Here is a 20,752-nt window from a genome sequence, read left to right as displayed (position 1 = left end):
TGTGTGTGTGTGTGTGTGTGTGTGTGTGTGTGTGTGTGTCGCCTGCACTATCAGCGCATCGGCTCGCTCTGCTGAACCCCTGACTGGTCCTCACTCTCAACCCCACGCATCACAGCCTGTGTGCACACGCGTGCGCACACGGGCGTGCGCGCTCACATATCCCCATACACACTCACTCACACATACAAACACGCACCACAGACACACGCCTCAACACTGAGTCGGCCGGGGCAGCTTCAATCAACGGGTCCTCGGCGTGGACTTTTTTTTTTTTTTTTTAATACGGCATCGCGGATTCTTCTTCTTCTTCTCTCATGTGGCGTTTCTGCGTACGTCTCCCAGACGCTGCCGCCGCCGCCGCCGCCGCCACTGCTGCTGGAGAGTGTTCAATAAAATGAGCCCTTGCGGAGATGAAGACGCTCACTCGGTGAATGGAAAGCACTAAAACAGACGGACGGCTGCCTCATAGGGATCCGGACCATCGCGCTCACCCTTGTGTCGAGGTTTACGCGCCGGAGGAGCGGAGCCGGTGACTGCGCTCTGCGGGTCCGGGAGCGGTAGGGGAGGATGGAGGCGTTTTTCACAGAGGTAAGCGCCGGTGCATGCGTGTGTCTCCCCGATCGAGCTACATGCTGATGATACAGCTGTGTCGACGACACCTTGGTTGCGCGACCTATATATTTATTTATTTGTCTCGCGTCGGCGATGCTTGTGGTCGTTTTTCCTCCCAATTCATCAGCGGGGCTTGGTTTGGCCAGGTGTTGCTTTTCAAGACCGATCGCATATCAGCCCGTCACAAATAGCCCCGTGCCTTTGCTGTATGTCAATTTTGATGGTACACAATTAAATGAATAAACACACCTTTGATTATATTACCACCGCAGAGCACCGGCGGCCGGGGCCCTCCACCCCCCGCAATGTCCCCATCGAATTAATTTCGCGCAGAGCTGCGGATAAATTGGCCAAACGAGCGCTGACACAAGCTTCTGAGTGCATAAAGCTTTCTCTCGGATTAGAGGCAATCTGTTAACGGAGGGAAGAGTGTTTTTGTGGCCTACAGCAGCAGCAGCAGCAGCAGCAGCAGCATCATCCCCTCCCACCAACACCCTGCCGCTGCTGCGAAGAGGAACCCACTCCCTCCCATTCCCGGCTTGTTTCTGGTGCTCTATGAATGGGATGGATCCATGGGTGGGACGGTGCGCTGCTGCTGCTGCGGGAATTTTAGAATAGAGGGGTGGTGGTGTTCGAAGGCAGATGTGGGACCAGGAGAAGAGAGGGAAGAATCCGTGTGTGTGTGCAGCAATGACACGACGGAGACAAATGCCTCTCATCTGCTATCTGGGAAAATAGTGCCCCCCTCCAACACGCACACAAATTTCCAGTCTTGCCCTCAAAAAAACCCATCATGACGTTCTTTTCCATTCACATTCACTGTAGCATCCCGACTCCTACTTCCAGTATCCCTCCCATATTCCCTCCTCCAGTCCCTCTCCCTTCATGGAGGGTCTTCATTGTGTGCTATACACACATCCCCCCCCCCCTCTGGAGATACAGGAGATGGCAGCACCTTACTTCTCCAACCCCCCACCGCAGTTCATTCCTGCTTTGATATTGCCGTCACACAGTCACATGACTAAAAAAAAAAGAAGAAGAAATCGTTTGCCTGCCCGGCACTCACTTTAACGCCAGCGTCCCTCCTCTCTCTCTGAGTTAATCCTCTCACCCCCTTAAGTTAATCTGATATGGGTTTAAATGTTTCTCGCATTGGCCGAGATGTCATGCCACTTATCACCGTGCAGGCGGCTGCGTTGCGTTTGTGAGCGACTGATGTGTCTGAAGTGTCTTCCACGGAATTCAGGGGGGAAAAAAACGTCAGATAGTTAGTAACACGTGTGAATATAGCCATAATGATAAAAGCCATTTGGAAGAACCGGGCATCATCAGCTTCGTAGCATTCATCCATTTGCCATCAGCCTGTTTGTGATATATTGATCATGGCATCGATGAGCGTACGGCCCGCATCCCCGATTCCTCCAGCGGCCACATGCATTCGGGCCATAAAAGCTCCTGAAAACTGAGTGACTTATTGAGTTATGATGTTCAGGCATGCAGTCCTGCAATATGCAGCGTTCCCCGGCGAGCGGAACCAGGACTGCAGAGCAGCAGTCGGTCCTCCGGGGCAACTCCCTGTCCAAAAACAGCCCAGTTTCATCCCTCCGGCGTCCGTCTTCGCCGCTTCAGTACGTCACGTCACCCCTTGTGTGTCTCCACGTTTAAAGAGAGCGAACAGCTGACCCCGCGCTCTCTCTCTCTCTGGCTCTCTCTCAGCTCAGGCAGAAAACACGATCGCGGGCCAGCCAAGGATGAAATGTCAGGTGGCCATAGACTGCTGTATAATCCTCTCATATTCAAACTGGATTGGTCAGTTGTGGGATGCAGCGGCAGTGGTGGTGGTGGTGTCCCAGTGCTAATCCAGCTGTTTCTGTATGAAATGCTCCAAATAGGGGAAGTGACCTGAAACAATCCCACGGAGTATTGAAATATTGAATGAGTGAAAAGGTTCCTGTGGTTGCGGAACTGTGGTTGAGCTGCTGGTTTGAGCAAAACGTCTCAGAGGTCTTGTTGGTAAATGGGACTGACGTATGTATGTTACTGGACTGGCTGTAAAGTGTCCAACACCCACAGCTGACATCTCAGTTCAACATTTTTGCCTCTTGTTCTTAATCCCATGACATAGTCATGAGTCATGATGAGCATGTATTGACCGAAAAAGCACAGTGCAAGGGAGCGATACCATGTAGTTGGCAATTCGACCAATGTTGTTGATCAATCCCTCAAATATGTTCAGACTTTGGGAATTCGAGAACTGCCTCTGGCAAAATTGTTTTAACTGATTACATCAAGTTTGCAATTAGAAGCTGAACCACAGCTACAAAGTTCAAATGAAGGCCTCTGTGTTTAGGTTCCACTCAATTGCCAGATGTTCCTCCTTGAAGCTATAATTTGCGATCTGTATGGGATTTTTGTATACGTGTGAGTGAATTGCTTGACATCAGGTCCCAGGTGTGATCTCTTGCAGTTGCGTAATACGACAAGACTGATTTGCAGGTGCGTCAAAACCACATCGGGACACTTGTGACACGAGAATGTGGAAACAACAACACTGATCTCAAGTCGGCTGTCGCCGTCTGTGTTTGCGGGCGCCGCCTCCTGCTCTGACTTTTTACCCCGTCGACGGTACCTTCCTCCTCTCATCTCCTTTTCCTTGGCTCTCTTATTATTTTTGTCTTGAAAAAGGCTCTGAGTGATCATTTGCTACCTCGCAATCATGCAGAGCGGCCACAACATACCACACTGAGAATAGTTTGCGCGGCGGAGCGATGAAAGCTCTTTCACACCAAGGGTGGATTTGTCACCCAAGCAAGTGCAGTGAAATATTGATGATCAAAATGCGTTCTATATGTTGCACGTGCAAGCCTGTGCGTGCTGGTCGCAGCGCCAGTTTAACGTTTTGTGGGTTAGCATTTTGTTGTGTGGGTAAATTTAGCAGCCCGTCGATTATAACCCAAAATATGCGGGATTATGTGCGGGGTGGATGCTGCAGGAAGCGCCTCCATTGGAGGGAACAGTCGCTGGAGATGTGTGACCTATATTCAACAGCTCCAAATGCATTTGTTCTGCTCAGAAGCTGCATCAGCTCTGCCTTCTCTCTCTCTCTCTCTCTCTCTCGCCTTCTCTCTCTTTTTCCTCCCTCCTTCCATCTGATGCTCTCGCTCCCTGCGGCCACTCACTTGGTGCGTGGAGATCTCAGTCGAGCGACCACTTTAGGTGCAGCTCTGCCAGACTTCCTCTTACTTCTGGCGGTTTTCCAGTGCCATCTCTCCTCTCAATCCTTTCATTTCCTGTCTCACTGCCCTGCTCGTTCCACGTCTGTGGTGGTTGGATGATGGTAAAGCTGTTTTAACAGTGTGTGTGTAAAATAAAAGCATATCTCAGAATTTTTGTTCTCCTGGTCAAAGGCTGGGAAAAAAAACTTTGCGGTACTCAAATGACACAGCATCAGTGTATTTACAGCATTAATAAAGTAGCTGTGTGTTGCAGGTGGTAGATTGGATTAATATGATAACCAAATACAAAACAAGAACACAAAAGGAGTTTTCTTAATGGATCGTTTTCTCATGGCCAATAATTGAGGAGATTCTCCAACACACTATCTTGTTTTGTTTGACTACAGCGCCTGAAATTCTTCAACTAAAATATTAAAAATAATAAAAAATACTTTTAAAATTCCTGAACTTCTGAAGTTTTCATTAATATTTGTTATTTATTCAATTATTTCAATCAACACATATAATTTCTAACCTGAATACGCAGAAAACACAACATCTATTAAAAATTTAAATGAGCAAAAAAAGGAAACCACAGTGTTTTAAACAGATATAAATAATAAGAACGTATACATTTCCTCCCCAAACGAACACCATCTCCCAGCATCCACCGACGGCGAGAGGAGAAAGGCTGTTTCCATGGTGCCCCGTCTCCGCACTGTTGCCGTGGAGCGCCGGGTGGGGGTGGGGCCGTGCCACTGTAGTTTAATCCAAGATGAGAGAGAATGTGGTAATTAGCAGACTGCTCAAAACTGGCCTCTTTAAAGAGGATTTGCATGGCACAAGTCCCCCACCACCACCGCCACCACCACCCTCGTCCCAAACACACACACACACACACACACACACACACACACACACACGCCCACATATGCAAAAAATAACATTAGCAGCTTCTGCCCTCTGATGCCTTTATCCCTGTTTGTCCTTTAGCGCTACGCTCTGATCTGGTTTTAAGTCAGCCATGCCATTGTTTTGGTCACGGCAGGTCGTGGGATCGTCTGTCTAGAGCTGCACATATTCTGAAATAACCATGATTCACCTGAACAAGTGAGCACTGTGAAGCATCTGCATCTACATCTGCTCTGTGTTCGAGCCTTGACCTGCAGCTCTCTGTGCGCAAATTAATAAATGTTTGTTTTGATATTTTCCCCCCAAAGGTCCTCTAGTACGCACACTTTGCTGTACCACCAAGCAACACATAACATGTATCTCAATTATATAACAGTAATATGTGTCTCCACTGTTTCAGTGAACGCACTCAAAGACAACTTTTAGAAATGTTCCATATGTGACTTTTCTTGTGCGGAATAAGCAAATGGCCACAACTTTTTTATGTTTCTGCCATTTTTAAACAAACCCACTGTGCTAATTGGTAACAGCAGCCTGTTTAACTCACAGATGTGACTCACATACAAGTCAAGTGACGCCCACCCACACACACCCCCACTCAGCTCGAGCAAACACATGCTCTCCGTCCAGCAGCCGCAGTAATCCGATGAAAAACCTCGCCGTCCTGACTGCATCATCACCTCTAATGGAATATTAGTGACACAGTTTAGATCCGTGACACGGGCCAGGCCGCGCTGCTGGAGGCGGATTGGACGGCTTCATCAATGCTTCATCCTTCAAGTGCATCTCTTCTCCTCACTGGGCTTTCGCACCAACTGGTTAACTGCTAAAAACTGCTGGGAAACTGTTTAAATGAAGAGCAGGAGCTCGCTAATGGTCGTGGAAGCATTCAAGGGAAGCAGTCAAGGAAAGATTGCAGTGAAAAAGGGTAATTTAGTGAGTAGATTATGATTATCAGTGACATGATGTAGATTTTAGAGTTACATTTTAATACACACATATGGCACAGTGGTTTGCACTGTCACCTTACAGCAAAAAAATATATACTGTAACCATAATGGGGGAGATGATAATTTGTCAAAATGCCTTGTCCTCAAGAGGTGGCCCTCGCCTCCTGTTTGACAGAAACCATATTGGTCAGCGGACACTCCCCCTTCTCGCCCAATTGACTTCCATTATGTCTCACAACCACACCCATGTCTAAGAAGGCGCCCATCATCAGTGAGAGTGGCAGCTGTGATGGGTGGAGGTTGTAACATATGGGTTTTGTGATGCTTGATTGTTGTCGGGGCATGCCGGCTGTACGGTGGCCAAAATTAGCCAAAAAATAAGCAAATCTGGCTTGATGTCAATAATGAATGCAAGGTAGCAAATCATGCATTTAAAGTGCAAAGTGTAGATTGCGAGGCCACATTTGTGTGTGTGTGTGTGTGTGTGTGTGTGTGTGTGTGTGTGTGTGTGTGTGTGTGTGTGTGTGTGACTGGAAGGAGGAGCAACTGTGGTCAACATTTTGGACGGAGACAAATACACACATTCACTTTCACCTTTAGTGGCCCCCCTTCTCTCTCACACACACACGCAAAGCTCCATGCTGGTCTTTAGCTCGCTTCCATTAGCTTCTGACTGGTCAGCTGTTTCTCCCATCACTTATTCATGAGTCTGTCTATCTGCCCGCCCACCCCCCTTCTCTGCCCGTTCTACTTTTAACCTTTGCACCCAATTTTTATATTTTAGGCATCTGTTCCACTCCAATCACCCCTGTTCCTCTGTCTGTCTGTCTGTCCTTGTGTTTTCCTCCTATTTTGCTCTCTGTCGTTCATTCTTCCCCATCCAGTCTGCTAGCCACTGACAACACCCATTTTCACTTTATTGTGTTTATGGATGGATCTAAATCGATCAAGCACACCGTGCTGAAACTAACTGCCCACAAATATGCTTTCCAAGAGCACTGTGATAAATAGAATTACTTCTATCACATTGTACTCGTGTTTCATTTTGTTTTTTTCTTATTTCTTATATTTCTTATTCACAAATTCCTTCCTGTCACCTGATATAATTTGCCAACTCATAACTTTGCTATGAGGCCATATTTGCTGTGCTCTACATTTAACAAGGTGCATCGATTGCTGAGTGTTGAATGTGCAATTTGGGTCTAGAATTTGTGTGTGTGTGTGTGTGTGTGTGTGTGTGTTTGTGTGTGTCTGTGTGTGTGTGCTTGAAGGCATCGATTGCGTGTCTGGATCGATGGTCAGTGCTCGTCGGGGCGTGAGCGTCTCTCGGGCTGCCTTCTGGCCGACGCCGCAGTCAAATGGCACAGCATCCGTGTGATCGCCTGAGCAGAACCAAGGCCTTTATCAGAACACACACACAGACACACACCAACACACACAGCTGTTCTGTGGACTGCTTCACGTAGTCTTTTGTTGGCTGTTTAATGAAAGATTATTCTATTATCAGGAATTTGGTGCAGTGCATTGTATTTTTTTTTTCAAATCAGTGACCACAGAAGACATGAGGCTCGTGGACGGCACCAGAAATTTTAGTAAGAAGGAGCCCGAGCGTCCTAATGCTCCCTCCTCCCCACTTAGAGGGGAAGCAATTGGTTTAATGAACAGTAAGCAGTAAAGTATGAAAATGTGTTAGAGACTGTACTCGCTTCAAATAGAACAAAAGCCCTTAGTCATCAATCCAACCCGGCTTTTTATCTGCTGCTTCTGACGAGTTTTCGTCTTTGGAGTGGGACCTCTGTTCCTGGGATGTCCTATTTAACAGCCTGCTGCACGTTCTCAGACTGACTTTGCAGAAATTAATCAAAAAATACAGTCCAAAATAAAGCACTGTATAATTTTTTTTGTAAAGCAATTCTGCAAAATTAGACAAAAAAAACAAACAACCAAACTCAGCAGCCAGCAGAGCAAAAACACTACGTTTTAATTGTAGCTAAACCCAGTATAAGTGCAGATTCTGCAAAAAGCGAAGCTTGATTCTGAATTCTAATTTCCAAGGTGTTTTGGTGGTGTGTCCACATTGGAAAGTGACTCTGCGTGAAAAGGCGAAAGGTGTCGAAGCGGGAGTTTCCACTTACAAATATAGGAATGAAGCAGGCCGCACTGTTGCGGCACTCTTTCAACCTGTGCCTTAGCGGGGGCACGGTGTGGAATATGAGGTCAGGGGTCATGCTTGAGCATTTAGGCAACAATCGGCACTGACTCAGGTTTAATGGAGCATGACAAAAAGGCTGTTAGCTGTGTTTTGTTGAAAAAAAAAAAACCTCTCTGGTTTGAATTTCACAGGAGGACAAAACCTGCGCCTGAATCTGTCACACGTGCACATTTTCAGCAGACGGAGTTTGTTGTCATGCATGTCCGTTCTTGCCTGTCTGGGCTGGTAACAGAGAGGGGGAGGGGAGCAGGACATAAAGAGGAGGAGGAGGGGGATGCTGGTGGCTGGAGGTTGTATTGCTGGCAGGTCATTTATAACCCTCTTTCTTTCCCTCCTCTGCACAATTTGCTCCAGCATAGCATTACGTTCGGCCGGAGTAAATCGATCAGGGACTAAAGAGCAAGTTACCACGCGGAGGACGCAAAATTGCAAAGCAAAATCGCCTTTTTAAGTCGAGCGCATTGCATGCGGAACGTCTTTATTTACTGTTGCTTTGCTTCGGGGGGGCGAGAGGTCAAGAATCGGCGGTTTCAAATAGGCTCAGAGGTCATTTCAGTGGCTGAAGCAGGATACAGCCAAGCACTTGCCTGAGGCCACAGCGGTCATCAGGTCACATCACGGCACCGCCGTCACTACAATGACCCTGTGTGCCGGAGTCCGACGGGCAGACAGGCTGCAGTCAGAAAGAGGCAGGCTGACTCAGAGACAGAGAGGGTCTATATATAGAGAGCTGCCGAGGTGGGAAAGGAAGGATTCTGGCACTGAAGGCAGCGTTCGCCAAACGATCAGGTGGAATTGAAATGGAAAGAAACACACAAATTCATTGGTTTTTTTATGCTTTCTGATATTTCACCAGAACACAGACAACCTTGCAGCAATTGGATCAAATCATTATTCTGCCTTGATGGTGAGAGTCTTGCAGGAATTCTGATATATGGAACGTTTGTTTGACCGGGAATGATTCCACTGAGATGTCTTTTGACAGTGAGTCCTGGTCTTGGGTGCTCTCTGTGCGTTTGCAGCCTCCGCAAAAGCATTTTTTCACCCTAGGTTTGAAATCCAGTCCAATGAAGTGTCCACCTCCCCAATTTCACACTCATTTAATTGCACTTGTGGAGTAAAAGGGACTCAAAATCAAGGTTTACATTGAATTGAACTCAGGTACAAGGCCCTCACGTGAATAAAACTACCCCAAGTGATCTCAATCATTGATAGTCGGTCTTAAATGAACTGCTGGACTGTGAAAGTTAATGTTTGTTGCAGGGGACAGTGTGAACTTTCAACATTGTGGGTAAATATCATGCAGTGAATGTGTGTGTGTTCATTTCTGCACTGTTAACTTCAGGACCTGGGGCATGTCTTTTTGGATTTACTATCCCTGAGTAAGTGTGCGTGTGTGTGTGTGTGTGTGTGTGTGTGTGCGCGTGTGTGTGTGTGTGTGTGTGTGCGCGCGCGCGCGCGTGTGTGTGTGTGTGTGTGTGTGTGTGCACGCGCGCCTCATTGTCTCAGAGTGTAAGACAGAGCGAAAGGATGAAAATGACAGACCTAAGTTGTCAGGGAGCGTTTGGAGGGTTCCGGACCATCTGTCGCCCCTCAATTCAGATGCAAACATCTGGTCTGGCACCATGTCTTCTCAGGGCTCAGACACTCTCGCTCTCCGCTGTTTTTAAGAGTTAATTAGCTTGGAAACTTTGTTCCTACGCTAGGAGCGTGCACATCTGTTGTCTCAGTGCATCCCTCGTCAGGCAAGAAAACGTGTCGCTGGTGGAGAAGCGGAAGAGAATTAACTAAAAATTGCTCTACTATACTTCTGCAGTTGTTTTTGATATAGGTCATCTAAGCGTTTTACCCAAACCTTGACCCGGCTTTGTTCAATTGAAAAAAATTAGCAATTCTGACCCGAATTTGAGCGTTGCGTAATACTCTGGAGTGAGTGCGTTCCGCTGTGCGTTTAACGTCTGAAGAGCATCGTTGCAGCGCTCATAAATTGTTGCAACGAAGCGCAAAGTCCATCCAGCCGTCTTCCCAGGACTTCCCCGGCCCGTGGTGAACTTCCTCTCCTCTGTTATGCTGTGCCCCTTTTAAACAAGAGGAGGTCAAAGGTCAGGGACTCTGTGAAAGAGGGCCCTTTGTCTCGTGTGGATGGAGAGCACTTCCTGTGATCCTTGGGTTCACCCTTACACACATACGCGCACGCCTACTGCTGCCATCCCAGCTGCTGAAGTCTTCACATCCCATTAAACACATCTGTCTAATTCTGCCTGCTGCAGCCTGTGATGTACATGTTGTACAGTGTAACCTGGGTGCCCCCTTTCGCATCAAGGCCTGAGTCATTTCGCAGTGGGAAGAAAACTTTGGTAAAAGGGAATTTTGTGAACTAATTGGACTCATCTAACGAGTATTTATTTGTGCAAAACATTAATTGACAGTCGTCTCCAGCTCCTAACATCACCATTTCTCTGTGTGTGTTCCAGGGCGCCCGTGTTTGGGTCAAAGAGAAGGAGCAGCTGGTTCCAGCTACCGTCAACTCCTGTGGAGATGGAACCCTCGTGCTCACAACCGACTATGGAGAGGTAAGTTGTGTGGAGCGCTCGCCTTTTCATCCACCAACGTGCACCCAAGAGCAGCACCGTCTCAGGTGTTTTGATCAGACGTGCTTTTTGGGGTTTTTACGTTAAGTAAAGTACACTAAGCGTCGTGTGTGCCCAATTAAACACCGCATTGACTGTGAGATCCTCCTTCGTACATTCAAAGCCATCCATAATCTCCCTCCCGGTCTCTCAGGTCTGCCTCCACTGTCCACCTCTCCGTCCCCTCTTTCCGTCTGTCCACCATGGGGGGTTAGAGCCTTCAGCCACTATGCCGTCAGAAACATTGAATCCATCTCCATCCTGGAAAACCACCTCAAAACTCACTCTTTAGGCAGATATATACCTGACTTCCTCCATTATTGCTGGTGCAAACTTTTCTATTCTTGCATCCTCCTCTTCTAAAATGTGACTATTTATATCATTGTCTTTAAACTGTTGTACAGCAACCTTGAGTGCCTTGAAAGGAGCCCTATAAATAAAATGTATTTTTATTATTATTATTGTTATGTGAGCAAAGGAAATTTAGCACCGCCAGAACTTGCGCGGTCAAAAACTTAAATGGGAAAAAACTTGCATGTCCAAGTTGCAGCTGAGTTTTCCCGACACCGACAGTCAGTCCGCGATTCAGATTCATTTTTAGCTTCTGTGAAAGTTTTTTACAGACTCTTGTTCTTGTGGGTCTGTGTCACTCGGTGGGTCCATGCCAGAAGGTGTGAACAGCGGCGGCATTAGATTAGCGCTGAGTGAAGTGATGTGTCCCTGTGTCGGGTCAGTGAATGAGCTTAAAGATCAGCGTGTAGGTAAGGCGGCGCTGCAGGTTCGCCTCCTCCTGAGTGAATCGATGAGGAAGCCGTGCACCACCGTGCTCCACTTTCCCGCTCCACTTCCTCTCTTCCTCCTCCTCCTCCACCCGTTCCTCCTTATGCATATGCAAAATTTATCTCTGACACACATTCAAGCATCCAGAAGAGAGCAAGACTTGATTCGTCCGATCGCAGGCCACCACGGCCGCCGCCAGTTTGAGCAGGAGGCTGCCCGAGTGCTAACCCTGTAGCGCCGCGCTGCCGAAATAATGGAATTGAAAGGCCAAATCTCATTATGTGACTGAGAGTCTCCCATCCAATTTGTATCAGCCAAGGTCACGCACATGTTGCTCTCGCTTGGATTTGACGTTTTTGTTCTATTTATTTATTTATCTCCTCATGCGTTAGCTAAACAAAAAGGCTTGCATGCGCTCCAGTTGGCGGCGTGAGGACGGAGCTAATAATAGACGTGACTCTTGAATTGAAGAGCCGCCCCTTTCAAAGTCCCCCGATGGACTTCTCTTCTTCACGCATACAAAGGGGCTCGTTTTGCGGCATCGGAGTTATGAAATCCTCAACCTCCCACCTAAACCCACCCGGCTCCCCCTGTTCGACCGCCGGGTCGCTGCTCGCTGTTTAAATGCTAGCTCGGCAGGAGTCGGTGAATATTTGATAGGGAATCAGCGGGACGTCAGGTTTTACCCTCCCACAACAGGATTTGACCCGTGCAAACAGACCCGGGTTGCACGTCGCTCCGCGCCACTCTGCGCCACTCCGCGATCTGGGTCGGAAATGGATTTTTAGACTCCGGCATCCTAAACTGACCAGGAATATCTCCAGCAAAGTGATTGTGCCGTGGGTACCTCTTACCCGCAGCTGAACTTTTCGTTCTCTTTCCAGCCGGCGTGTGGCTCCGGCTCTGTGATGTACAGGCCCTGACCCAGTTCGCTGCATTAGCCATTCTGGGTTTACAAACGCTGTGGCTGCGAAACCGCGGAGCCTTCGCTTTGAATAAGCACGGCTCAGACAGAGCCGGGCCGGGTCTGCGGGCAAGCCTGTACAACATTCACTGTGGTATTTTACCCTGAGCGAAACAGGAAGTGCTCCAGCTTGCAAAACCCTGTTGGTAATAAAAAACATTAATTTCCGTTTTATTATTAATTACGGTATATTTGGATGTCAGGTTAACAGCGCATCCGTCTTTTAATGCCCTCCGTTACGTTCAGGCATTAGTTAATTTGTTTTTTTCAAACTGAAATTCCATTTATCATGATGATCATCAGCGGCAAGATGGAAAGATCCAAGTCAGACTCATTTTAAACAAGAACAAAATCAAAAGCAACAGCAGTAATAATAGTATTATAATCTATTTATATGATGACAATAGTAATAAAATAAACAAAAATGAATAAATAAGTACTAGACACCCTGCAATATTCAAACACCCTCCTTTAACTGAGGGCGCATTTTGATTAAGGTTCATTAATTAAATGAGATGCAGTAAATCTGACCGTTTAACTCAGCGGTTTCATTCCTCCTTCACGCTCTCGCCTAGTTGTTGCTTGTTTGTCTCTGCGTGAGGCTGATCGCTCGCAAGAGGAAGTGATTTACAATATAAGAGTCCTCTGTTGGCACAGTCAGACACGATCCGCTTATTAGACAGACTCCTCGCGCCTTATTACCCTTCAGTATGTATGTCTGTGTTCATCTCTGCGTGCTGACATGTTGCACAGAGTGTAAACACAGACAGACGGCGTGATGGCGCTACAAACACACATACACCTGTATCCCTGTGTGTAGCACATGCACACGCACACGCAAATGCACACTCACGAATGCACACTCGCACGCGCGCACACAGGCGTGCACGCAGATGCACACACACACACACACACACACACACACACACATGCAAACACAGGTTACGTTGTCCACAATCTGTGTTCTGTGACCTGGATTTCACTGGCTAGCGTGAAAGCTGCAGCGAGAGCTCACGCGAGCACAGAACACGCTGCGGGGAAGGCGAGCTCCCAGTGTGCACGGCAAATGACCGAAGACACGTGGGCGTCAAGCCACGTACACAAAACGGCCCAAATAAAAGCTAATTTTTACGTGCCTGATTCGACCCATTTTCCTCCCTTCATATTTCAAACCTTCCTGAAGTTGCTGGAGTCACTCAGTGCGTAACCCCCTGCCTTCTGTCACTGTCACACCAGAGTTCTCACTCTGTGTAAAATGTCAAATCCAATGACTTATCCAAGGTCCAATATTACAAAATTTCAAACACTTTTCTCGACAAAATATGTTTCCATCCTGTCAATGAAATCAATGGAAATAAAAAATCCATTCTTTACTTCCTTCTGGCAGCCAATCTTCTTTCCTTCAAACACATACACACGCACAGGTTTGTAAATCAGACTTGTGTGCTGTCGTAAAGGGAACTGATATTAAGAAAAAAACAACACCATCTATCTTGTGAGGCTAAAGAGAAAAAAAAGAGCAAAATAGGCTAATTTCTGAAGATCTCTAGCAATAATTGTCATCATAGCAGTTTGACCCAAACCAAATTGCACAACTGGAATAAAACAAAAAATATAACTTGCAATGATTCTGACTCAGATACATACACATTATAAATGAGTGGAGACCATAGTCTTTGGCTGCAAATCCCGGTACTGTTTTTTGGCCACAGCAGCAGCAGCAGAAGCTCCATTTGCTTCTTATCTGAAGGGTCACACCATGCAGATTAGTGTTTCCCCCCATTTTAAAGTGGGCCAGTCAGGCCTGCTGGCTTTGATCAGGGGGTCAGACAGAAGAGCTGCAGGTGCGCGCAGTGCTGCCGTCTGTGTGATACTGTATCTTTCTCCACAAAGGAGCTGCACAGAATATGTAGGTCACTGTGCCCGTACCTCTTCCTCTCTCCCTCTCCCTCTCTCTCTCTCTCACTCTTTACATGCTCTGTCTTGATCTCTCTCGCCCGCTCTCCTCCGCTCCGGCTCTGGCTGCAGCTAATAGGTGAAGTCAGATGAAGAGGCTTGTCTCCCCTGGCTCTGCTCCTGAATCATGCAAAGCAGCTTCAGACATCAGAGGGCTTCGCGGGAAGTGGCGGCTGCTGCATTGCGCCGTGTACGAGTGCGTACATGTGAGCGCGCGTGTCGTGTACGCGTGTTCATATCCGCCACGAACCAGGCCATGAATGCAGAACGAATTGGAAGAAAGTGGAGAAGCAAAGGCAAAGGAGTGAAAAAGAAGGAGGCTCCACTGGTACCTGGTGGCAGATTGTGATGCATCATTCCCACATTGTTGACGTGGAAGATATCAGGGCAGGTTCTTTCACCTGAGGCGGAATTGAAGCTTCATGATTGTCCAACGATGCTTTGCAGCATCGGTTGACAAAAAGAATGTTCCAATGAGCTTTAAAATGCACTGAAATATGGAATTCAGTCCTCTGCTTTTTCAGAAACCGTGTGCTTAAAACTCTATCAGTATCAGCATCATTTCCCTCTCTGATGTCACAGAGGGGCTGATGGAACAGGAAGTGGAAGGTTCAATGAAGCTTCTGTTTCAGGAGGAAGCCAAAATATCGTAGTTTTAAATGTGCTTTTTTTTTTTTATCTGTAGTTTTTTTTATATTGATTAATCATTTGAGTCCAAGTTGAGAATTAGAGATGTGTGAATGCATGTAAAATGGTTCCAGTTTAAGCTTGAAATGTTTGAAAGGTTTTTGGCGTCTTCAAAACAAATCTTAAGAGAGGGACAAAATAAAGAATGAATCTACTTCATCATCTCGAGCACTTCCACTCGACTTTCTCATCCCTCTCATTCTCTCCCTTCTCTCGCAATTCCAATCGAAGCCTCTCTCAGTTTTCCTCCCATTAATTCCGTGTTCTTCTGTTCCTCCCGTCGGTCGTAAATTATTGAATTTGAGCTTTCCCGTTTTAGACACTGGAGGCAGTCATGGTTGTTACGTGTGTGTGAGCGTACACCGTGGGGTTTCTGCATCTACACGTTTAAAAAAAAAAGAAAAAGAAAAACTGCACCAGAGGGCAATGGAATAAGAGAGCAGACGTTTGAAAAAGCCTCTCCCCCATCCCTCCTTCCACTTGAGCTGGTCTTTATTTTAGTCACTGACATACTTTCCCAATTTATAACGTCTCCGTTCTCTGAATCGGCTACATCCCGGGTTGTCCCTGAGTGGATTTCCCAAAACGTCTCAGCTTAATCTGCAGCTGAAGACGACCAAACAGCTGGCTGTGGCATTACAAACGATTGTATTTTTTTTTTGTAGCCTGTTCTTTTAAGAGAGTGAGAGTGAGTGAGAGAGAGAGCGAGTCGGAGAAAGCTCTTTAAGGGATATTTTCCCAGATTACTGCTCTCGTGGTGTGCTGGTTGACTTTTTGACTTCAGAATCCAACACTGAGAATCTGGGAAACAGCAAAGCCTGTGGCAACCTTTCAGTAGGGAAATAGACACACCCAGAGTAGGAGCCTAAATATTGAATTATATTTGAATGGGAATAATAGGATGAAAAGAAAAAATGTTTTTGGCCTCTCTCAGTCACAAAGACTGATTTTGTTGTGCAAGAAACTCTCTATTTTCACCCCAGATTCCAGAGGGAACAGCCTCACACTGTTCATTTTTTAACCACAAACGCCATATATTCCATGGAAACCGCATATTTGGCCCTCCATTTATGGCTTTAACAAAGAAAATGCTCAGTTTTCAGTTTAGGCTTAAGATGGGGTTTGTTCGGGTGTGCGTGGGACGATGTGAGAGAATCAGAGAACTGAGGCAAATGACAGTGAGGAGGGGGAGGGGAGGAAAAGGGAGGAGACACATGAAAGCAAGAGAGAGAGAGAGAGAAGTGATGTTAGAGACAGTAACAGAGATCAATGCGGCAGCCAATCAAAGCCCCTCAATTTAACCAGGTCAAAAAATATCACCAGAGAAATTCTAAAAAAAAAAAAAAAACTAAAAAAAAAGGTAGGAATGTTGCTCTGATTATGTGTTGCTTAATCTCACCTCACGTGATCTTATGTCTCCATCTCTCTCCCTCCTCTGGGATACTGAGAGACCCGCCTGCGGCTCTGGTTGGTCCCAAACAGTCAGCGCGACAGCATCGCTGCGATCGTCGCATCCAGCTGTTTGCGCCGCGACTAACGGCCGTGACATCGCGTCTCTTCACTCAGACAAGCTTGTCTCCTGTTTGAATTGGATCGCACACGATGAGAAGCACATCAGACATCTTCACCAGCGAGTCGCCAGGTGTCAGCGGCTGTTTTACGGCTCATTTTGTGGCACGTCTTCAGCAGAAACAGCTGCTCGGGCCGGAAGGCAGGGTTTTTTGAGATCGAGGTGAGATGGAGCGGGAAAATTTAGGCCAGAACGAAGACATACAGTTTAGAAAGAGTTTGGCGTTTTATTCTAGCATGTCAAATGAAAGAAACACTTTCCTTTTTCTTTTTACATCTTTGTCCAGAAAAGAGCCCTTTAGGTTTGAAAAGGAAATTTTATTTTACTGTGAAAATTCCATCCCAAACTGCAGCTCCTACAGTTTCCTTCTTGTTACTTCCTGCTTTGTTAAAATTGAAAGCTGATTGGTTACAATCACATTTGATTATGGGTGGCAAAGTGAACATACCACAATTCTCGACAATTCAGCAGCGTCAAGGTTAAAAAAAAACAACAATCTTCTACATGAACTTGGGCAAGTGCGCGATAAAATTCTAATTTAATGATTCACAAGGAGAACCGACAGTCAGTCACAACCCTGCTGACATTTTCACCATTACTTCACATGATTATTGAAAGTGAAAATAGTATTTCAAAATCGATCTTCATCCCGTGAAGTCTTGTGCACTTTGCCTACACAGCGTCACGTTTGCGTGTGGGCTGCGTGCCGCGGTCATTAAAAGGAGTCAAGTGGTCAAGGTCGTGAGTGGGGAAGATGAGCCGATGATTGAGTGAAACCCTAAATGTTCTCCCTAATGGACGACGAAGGGCAATGAGGTCACTTCAGCGGCTGAGGCTGCACCTTCAGCGGCGGACGTGAAACGTTGAGGTCGTTGAGTTTTGTTGCCGTGTGCGGTAGCGTGAGCGGTGGAGCGCAGGAGTTTTATTGAAGAGCGGCATTTCTGAACGCCCACAGCGAGCCCCTTCTGCCACTCTCAACAGACTCTCAACACATCTGGTCATGGAACACACACACACACATGCATGCATTGTGGAGGCATGACTGTGAGACTGAGCTGACATATGAAGAACCCTTCGCTGTAAAGGCTGTTTCTATTTTGGAACAAAAAACCTTAAGGGCGTATAAGAGTGAAAATGATCTCCTGCTTGGCTGTTTCAGTGTATGTGTGTATGTATGTTTGCGTGCACTTGTGTCCGTCTGTGTGTGTGTGTGTGTGTGTGTGTGTGTGTGTGTGTGTGTGTGTACCTGCCCGTCTCTGTCAGGTCACATTACACCTGGTTTACCTCCCCCTCTTCTTCCTCTGTCCCTTTTCTTCTTCTTCTTTTTTTAACCAGCAAGCCCCCTCCCCCCCCGTCTCGTCCCTCTGTGTCCCCCCCAGTTTCCATGGAGATTGTTGACAAGGCGCAGGGGTCTGTGTCGGACTCTTGATGCTGTGTCGTATTTTTAGTTGGATTTCATCCAGTTGCATCACAATTAGCCTCCTCACACTCAAGTATCATGTCTCAGAATGTGGAGGTTTATAGTTCTGTTCTATACTTGGCCAAAGGGGGCACTGTGCCAATAGTATGGGAGCCATTATCTCCATCACCACGCATAACAATGATTCTAATTTTTAATTTTAAGGTAGAAAAATCAAAACAGTGTTGCTTTAAGTAACACGTTGCTTACAGTTCAATGAATATAACTATTAATATACTATTATACTATGCTATTAATTAACTATGTATGACATAACGTGTTGCAATCAGAGGCATCGTGTCTGTGTCTTGCTGTGGTAATTTTACGTTCAATAATTTTGCAGGATTACGGCAGAAACGTCGCAAAACAAATGTCGCAAAACCAAGTACATGTATACACTGTGACACTGTGTTATTTCGCCCTCCTCCAGGTCTTGTACTTGCAGCAGGCCGAGGTCACCAGGGAGCGGGTCTACGCTATGCACCAGTCCAGCATCGATGGCGTGGAGGACATGTCAGCGCTGGCTGAGCTGCACGAAGCTGCCATCATGCACAACTTGTACCAGCGCTACCAGAAGGATAACATCTACGTGAGTGCAAAAAAAATGATACCTTTATTTACGGTTTTCATCAAAGTTATGACCATAGAAAAACTATGATGAGTGCATAGAATTTCAGATCCATTCTGAAAACCGGTACACTGTAAAAAATGTCTATTCTGATTGCAGCTTTGAAAAAAATCTGAAACGGACCAATAACAGCTTCTCTGGGCGTGACCTAATCTAGATGATGAAATATTGTTCATACACGGATTCCCCTTAAGCTGATCATGAATTTAGGTTGTGCAGCTTCCTGTGCGACTGTGTGTGTGTGTGTGTGCGCTTACAGAGTGTGACCCCTAGTTGGGTGCCGCAGACACAACAAACAGATGGGGAGCTCACGTCTCCATTCAAAATAAGGGGGGAAAAAATCAGCTACAGTGTTCCGCTGCATCACTGATTTGACCTCTGCTTTCTCATTATATTCCACTGATTTTTCTCTCGTGATGTCAGATTTCCTTGCTGCTGCTTTGTTTGTTTTTTTTATCCTTCAATCCAGATTAATACCACAGTAAGGCAGCTTCAGATTTTGACGTGTACGCAGACGGAATTTCAGCCCTTAAAACCTTTTCCATTATCCTCAGACTAATATCGGCAGCATCCTGGCAGCGGTGAACCCCTACAAGCAGATTGCGGGGATGTACGACCTAGAGAGGGTGGACAAGTACTCCAAGCACCATCTGGGGGAGCTCCCGCCGCACATCTTCGCCATAGCCAATGAATGCTACCGCTGCATCTGGAAGCGCCATGACAGCCAGTGTGTGCTCATCAGGTTAGTTGAACGTGCAGCTTGAATGCACAGGTTTAGCGCTTGAATGGAGAATTCCTACAGCAGCGAAATGGTTCCGCTATTATTTCCTCTCATGTGCCGATGCCAAATGAAAATGAGTACTTTTAGTTTGGCAAGACATTCTGAGAAAAGGCGAAAAGCTAAAAGTCCATTACACGTTTAGCTTTTAGCTAAACACAGCTAAAAGGTTGTTTGGCTCCTGTTCATTAGCCTATGCAACTACAATACATATTTCTTTCGGTTAAGTTTGTTGAGTGTTTTAGAGGTTTATTAACTAAATCAAGAATTGATGTGATCTGGATTTAGTTGGTTCCCTGCCTTCAATCATGTTATTGCTTTCACTAAAATTGTGACGCATTTTACACTACTAGTCCTAAACAAAAAAGAGTTCCCGCGTAGGAGTGGCTGTGTGACACCAACCAATCACTTTCCCACCCATCTGAGTATAGAGAACTTGAATATTAAACATTGACAATATCAAAATACAATCAGTGGAAACAGCATCAATATACATATACATAATATAAAGTGCAATGAATACATATGATAAATACTAAGCTGTGGTGAATGGATACATTAGGTCCTAATCGAAGGTAATGGCTAAAGATCACAGTCAGAAAAAATAATAAATACGACAGCTACAGCACATAGCCAAAATATAGGAAAATAAGAAAATAGAATAAAGAGGATCTGAAACCATCTGTAAAAATCATGCAGAATATACCTTCATGTGCAAGTGAGCACAAAACCAACTCTACTAGTCTTAAAATTCATCTCAAAGAAGGTGAAATTAAGTCTCTCCACTAATAAGAAAATTAAAAATAAAATACACAGGCTAACTAACTCCCTGTGGCCAAGGTCGGACATCTCATTAAGCTTTATTGCATCTCGGCTTTCCCCGACTCCTGATTGAAATAGACCCGGGAGCTAATGCAATCTCTCTGGAGCCATCAAACCCCAATATTGAATGAGTGCGGAGATACGGGAATGTCACTGAAGGCCACGGTGTGTTTAATTGAATTGTGCTATGCTCTGGTGTCTGTCCACTCCAGCGGGGAATCGGGGGCGGGGAAGACGGAGAGCACAAAGCTGTTGCTTCAGTTCCTGTCGGTGATGAGCCAGAACTCAGCCGGGACGTCCCCGTCGGAGAAAAGCACCCGGGTGGAGCAGGCCATCGTGCAGAGCAGGTAACGCAAAGCACAAACACATTCCCCTGTCTTTGCTATGTGGAAGGAATGAAATTAAAGTCTTTTCTCCTCTGCAGTCCCATCATGGAAGCGTTCGGAAATGCCAAAACCGTGTACAACAACAACTCCAGCCGATTTGGAAAATTCATCCAGCTTCACTTCTCCGAGGGCGGAAACATCCAGGGCGGATGCGTCATCGACTGTATCCTCTCAGAACTACATAATTGACA

General features: G+C 46.3%; 1 protein-coding gene across 1 annotated transcript in view; it reads left to right on the top strand.

The window, feature by feature from the left end:
- Positions 1 to 280: 280 nt before the first annotated feature.
- Positions 281 to 20,752, top strand: part of myo10l1 (myosin X, like 1) — a 35,183-nt gene continuing 14,711 nt past the window's right edge. The window contains exons 1-6 of the mRNA XM_076017738.1: positions 281 to 588; positions 10,376 to 10,474; positions 18,378 to 18,536; positions 19,130 to 19,317; positions 20,388 to 20,522; positions 20,600 to 20,724. Coding sequence (XP_075873853.1) covers positions 568 to 588; positions 10,376 to 10,474; positions 18,378 to 18,536; positions 19,130 to 19,317; positions 20,388 to 20,522; positions 20,600 to 20,724 — 727 coding nt within the window. The 5' untranslated portion in view covers positions 281 to 567. The remainder of the gene's footprint in view (positions 589 to 10,375; positions 10,475 to 18,377; positions 18,537 to 19,129; positions 19,318 to 20,387; positions 20,523 to 20,599; positions 20,725 to 20,752) is intronic.

The sequence above is a fragment of the Nelusetta ayraudi genome, unplaced genomic scaffold, assembly GCF_046127955.1.
Source record: "Nelusetta ayraudi isolate G7.1 ecotype Tasmania unplaced genomic scaffold, CSIRO-AGI_Nayr_v1 ptg000007l, whole genome shotgun sequence".
Taxonomy (NCBI): domain Eukaryota; kingdom Metazoa; phylum Chordata; class Actinopteri; order Tetraodontiformes; family Monacanthidae; genus Nelusetta; species Nelusetta ayraudi.
The sequence above is the reverse complement of the archived record's forward strand: the minus strand, read 5'-3'. Positions and strand labels throughout refer to the sequence as shown.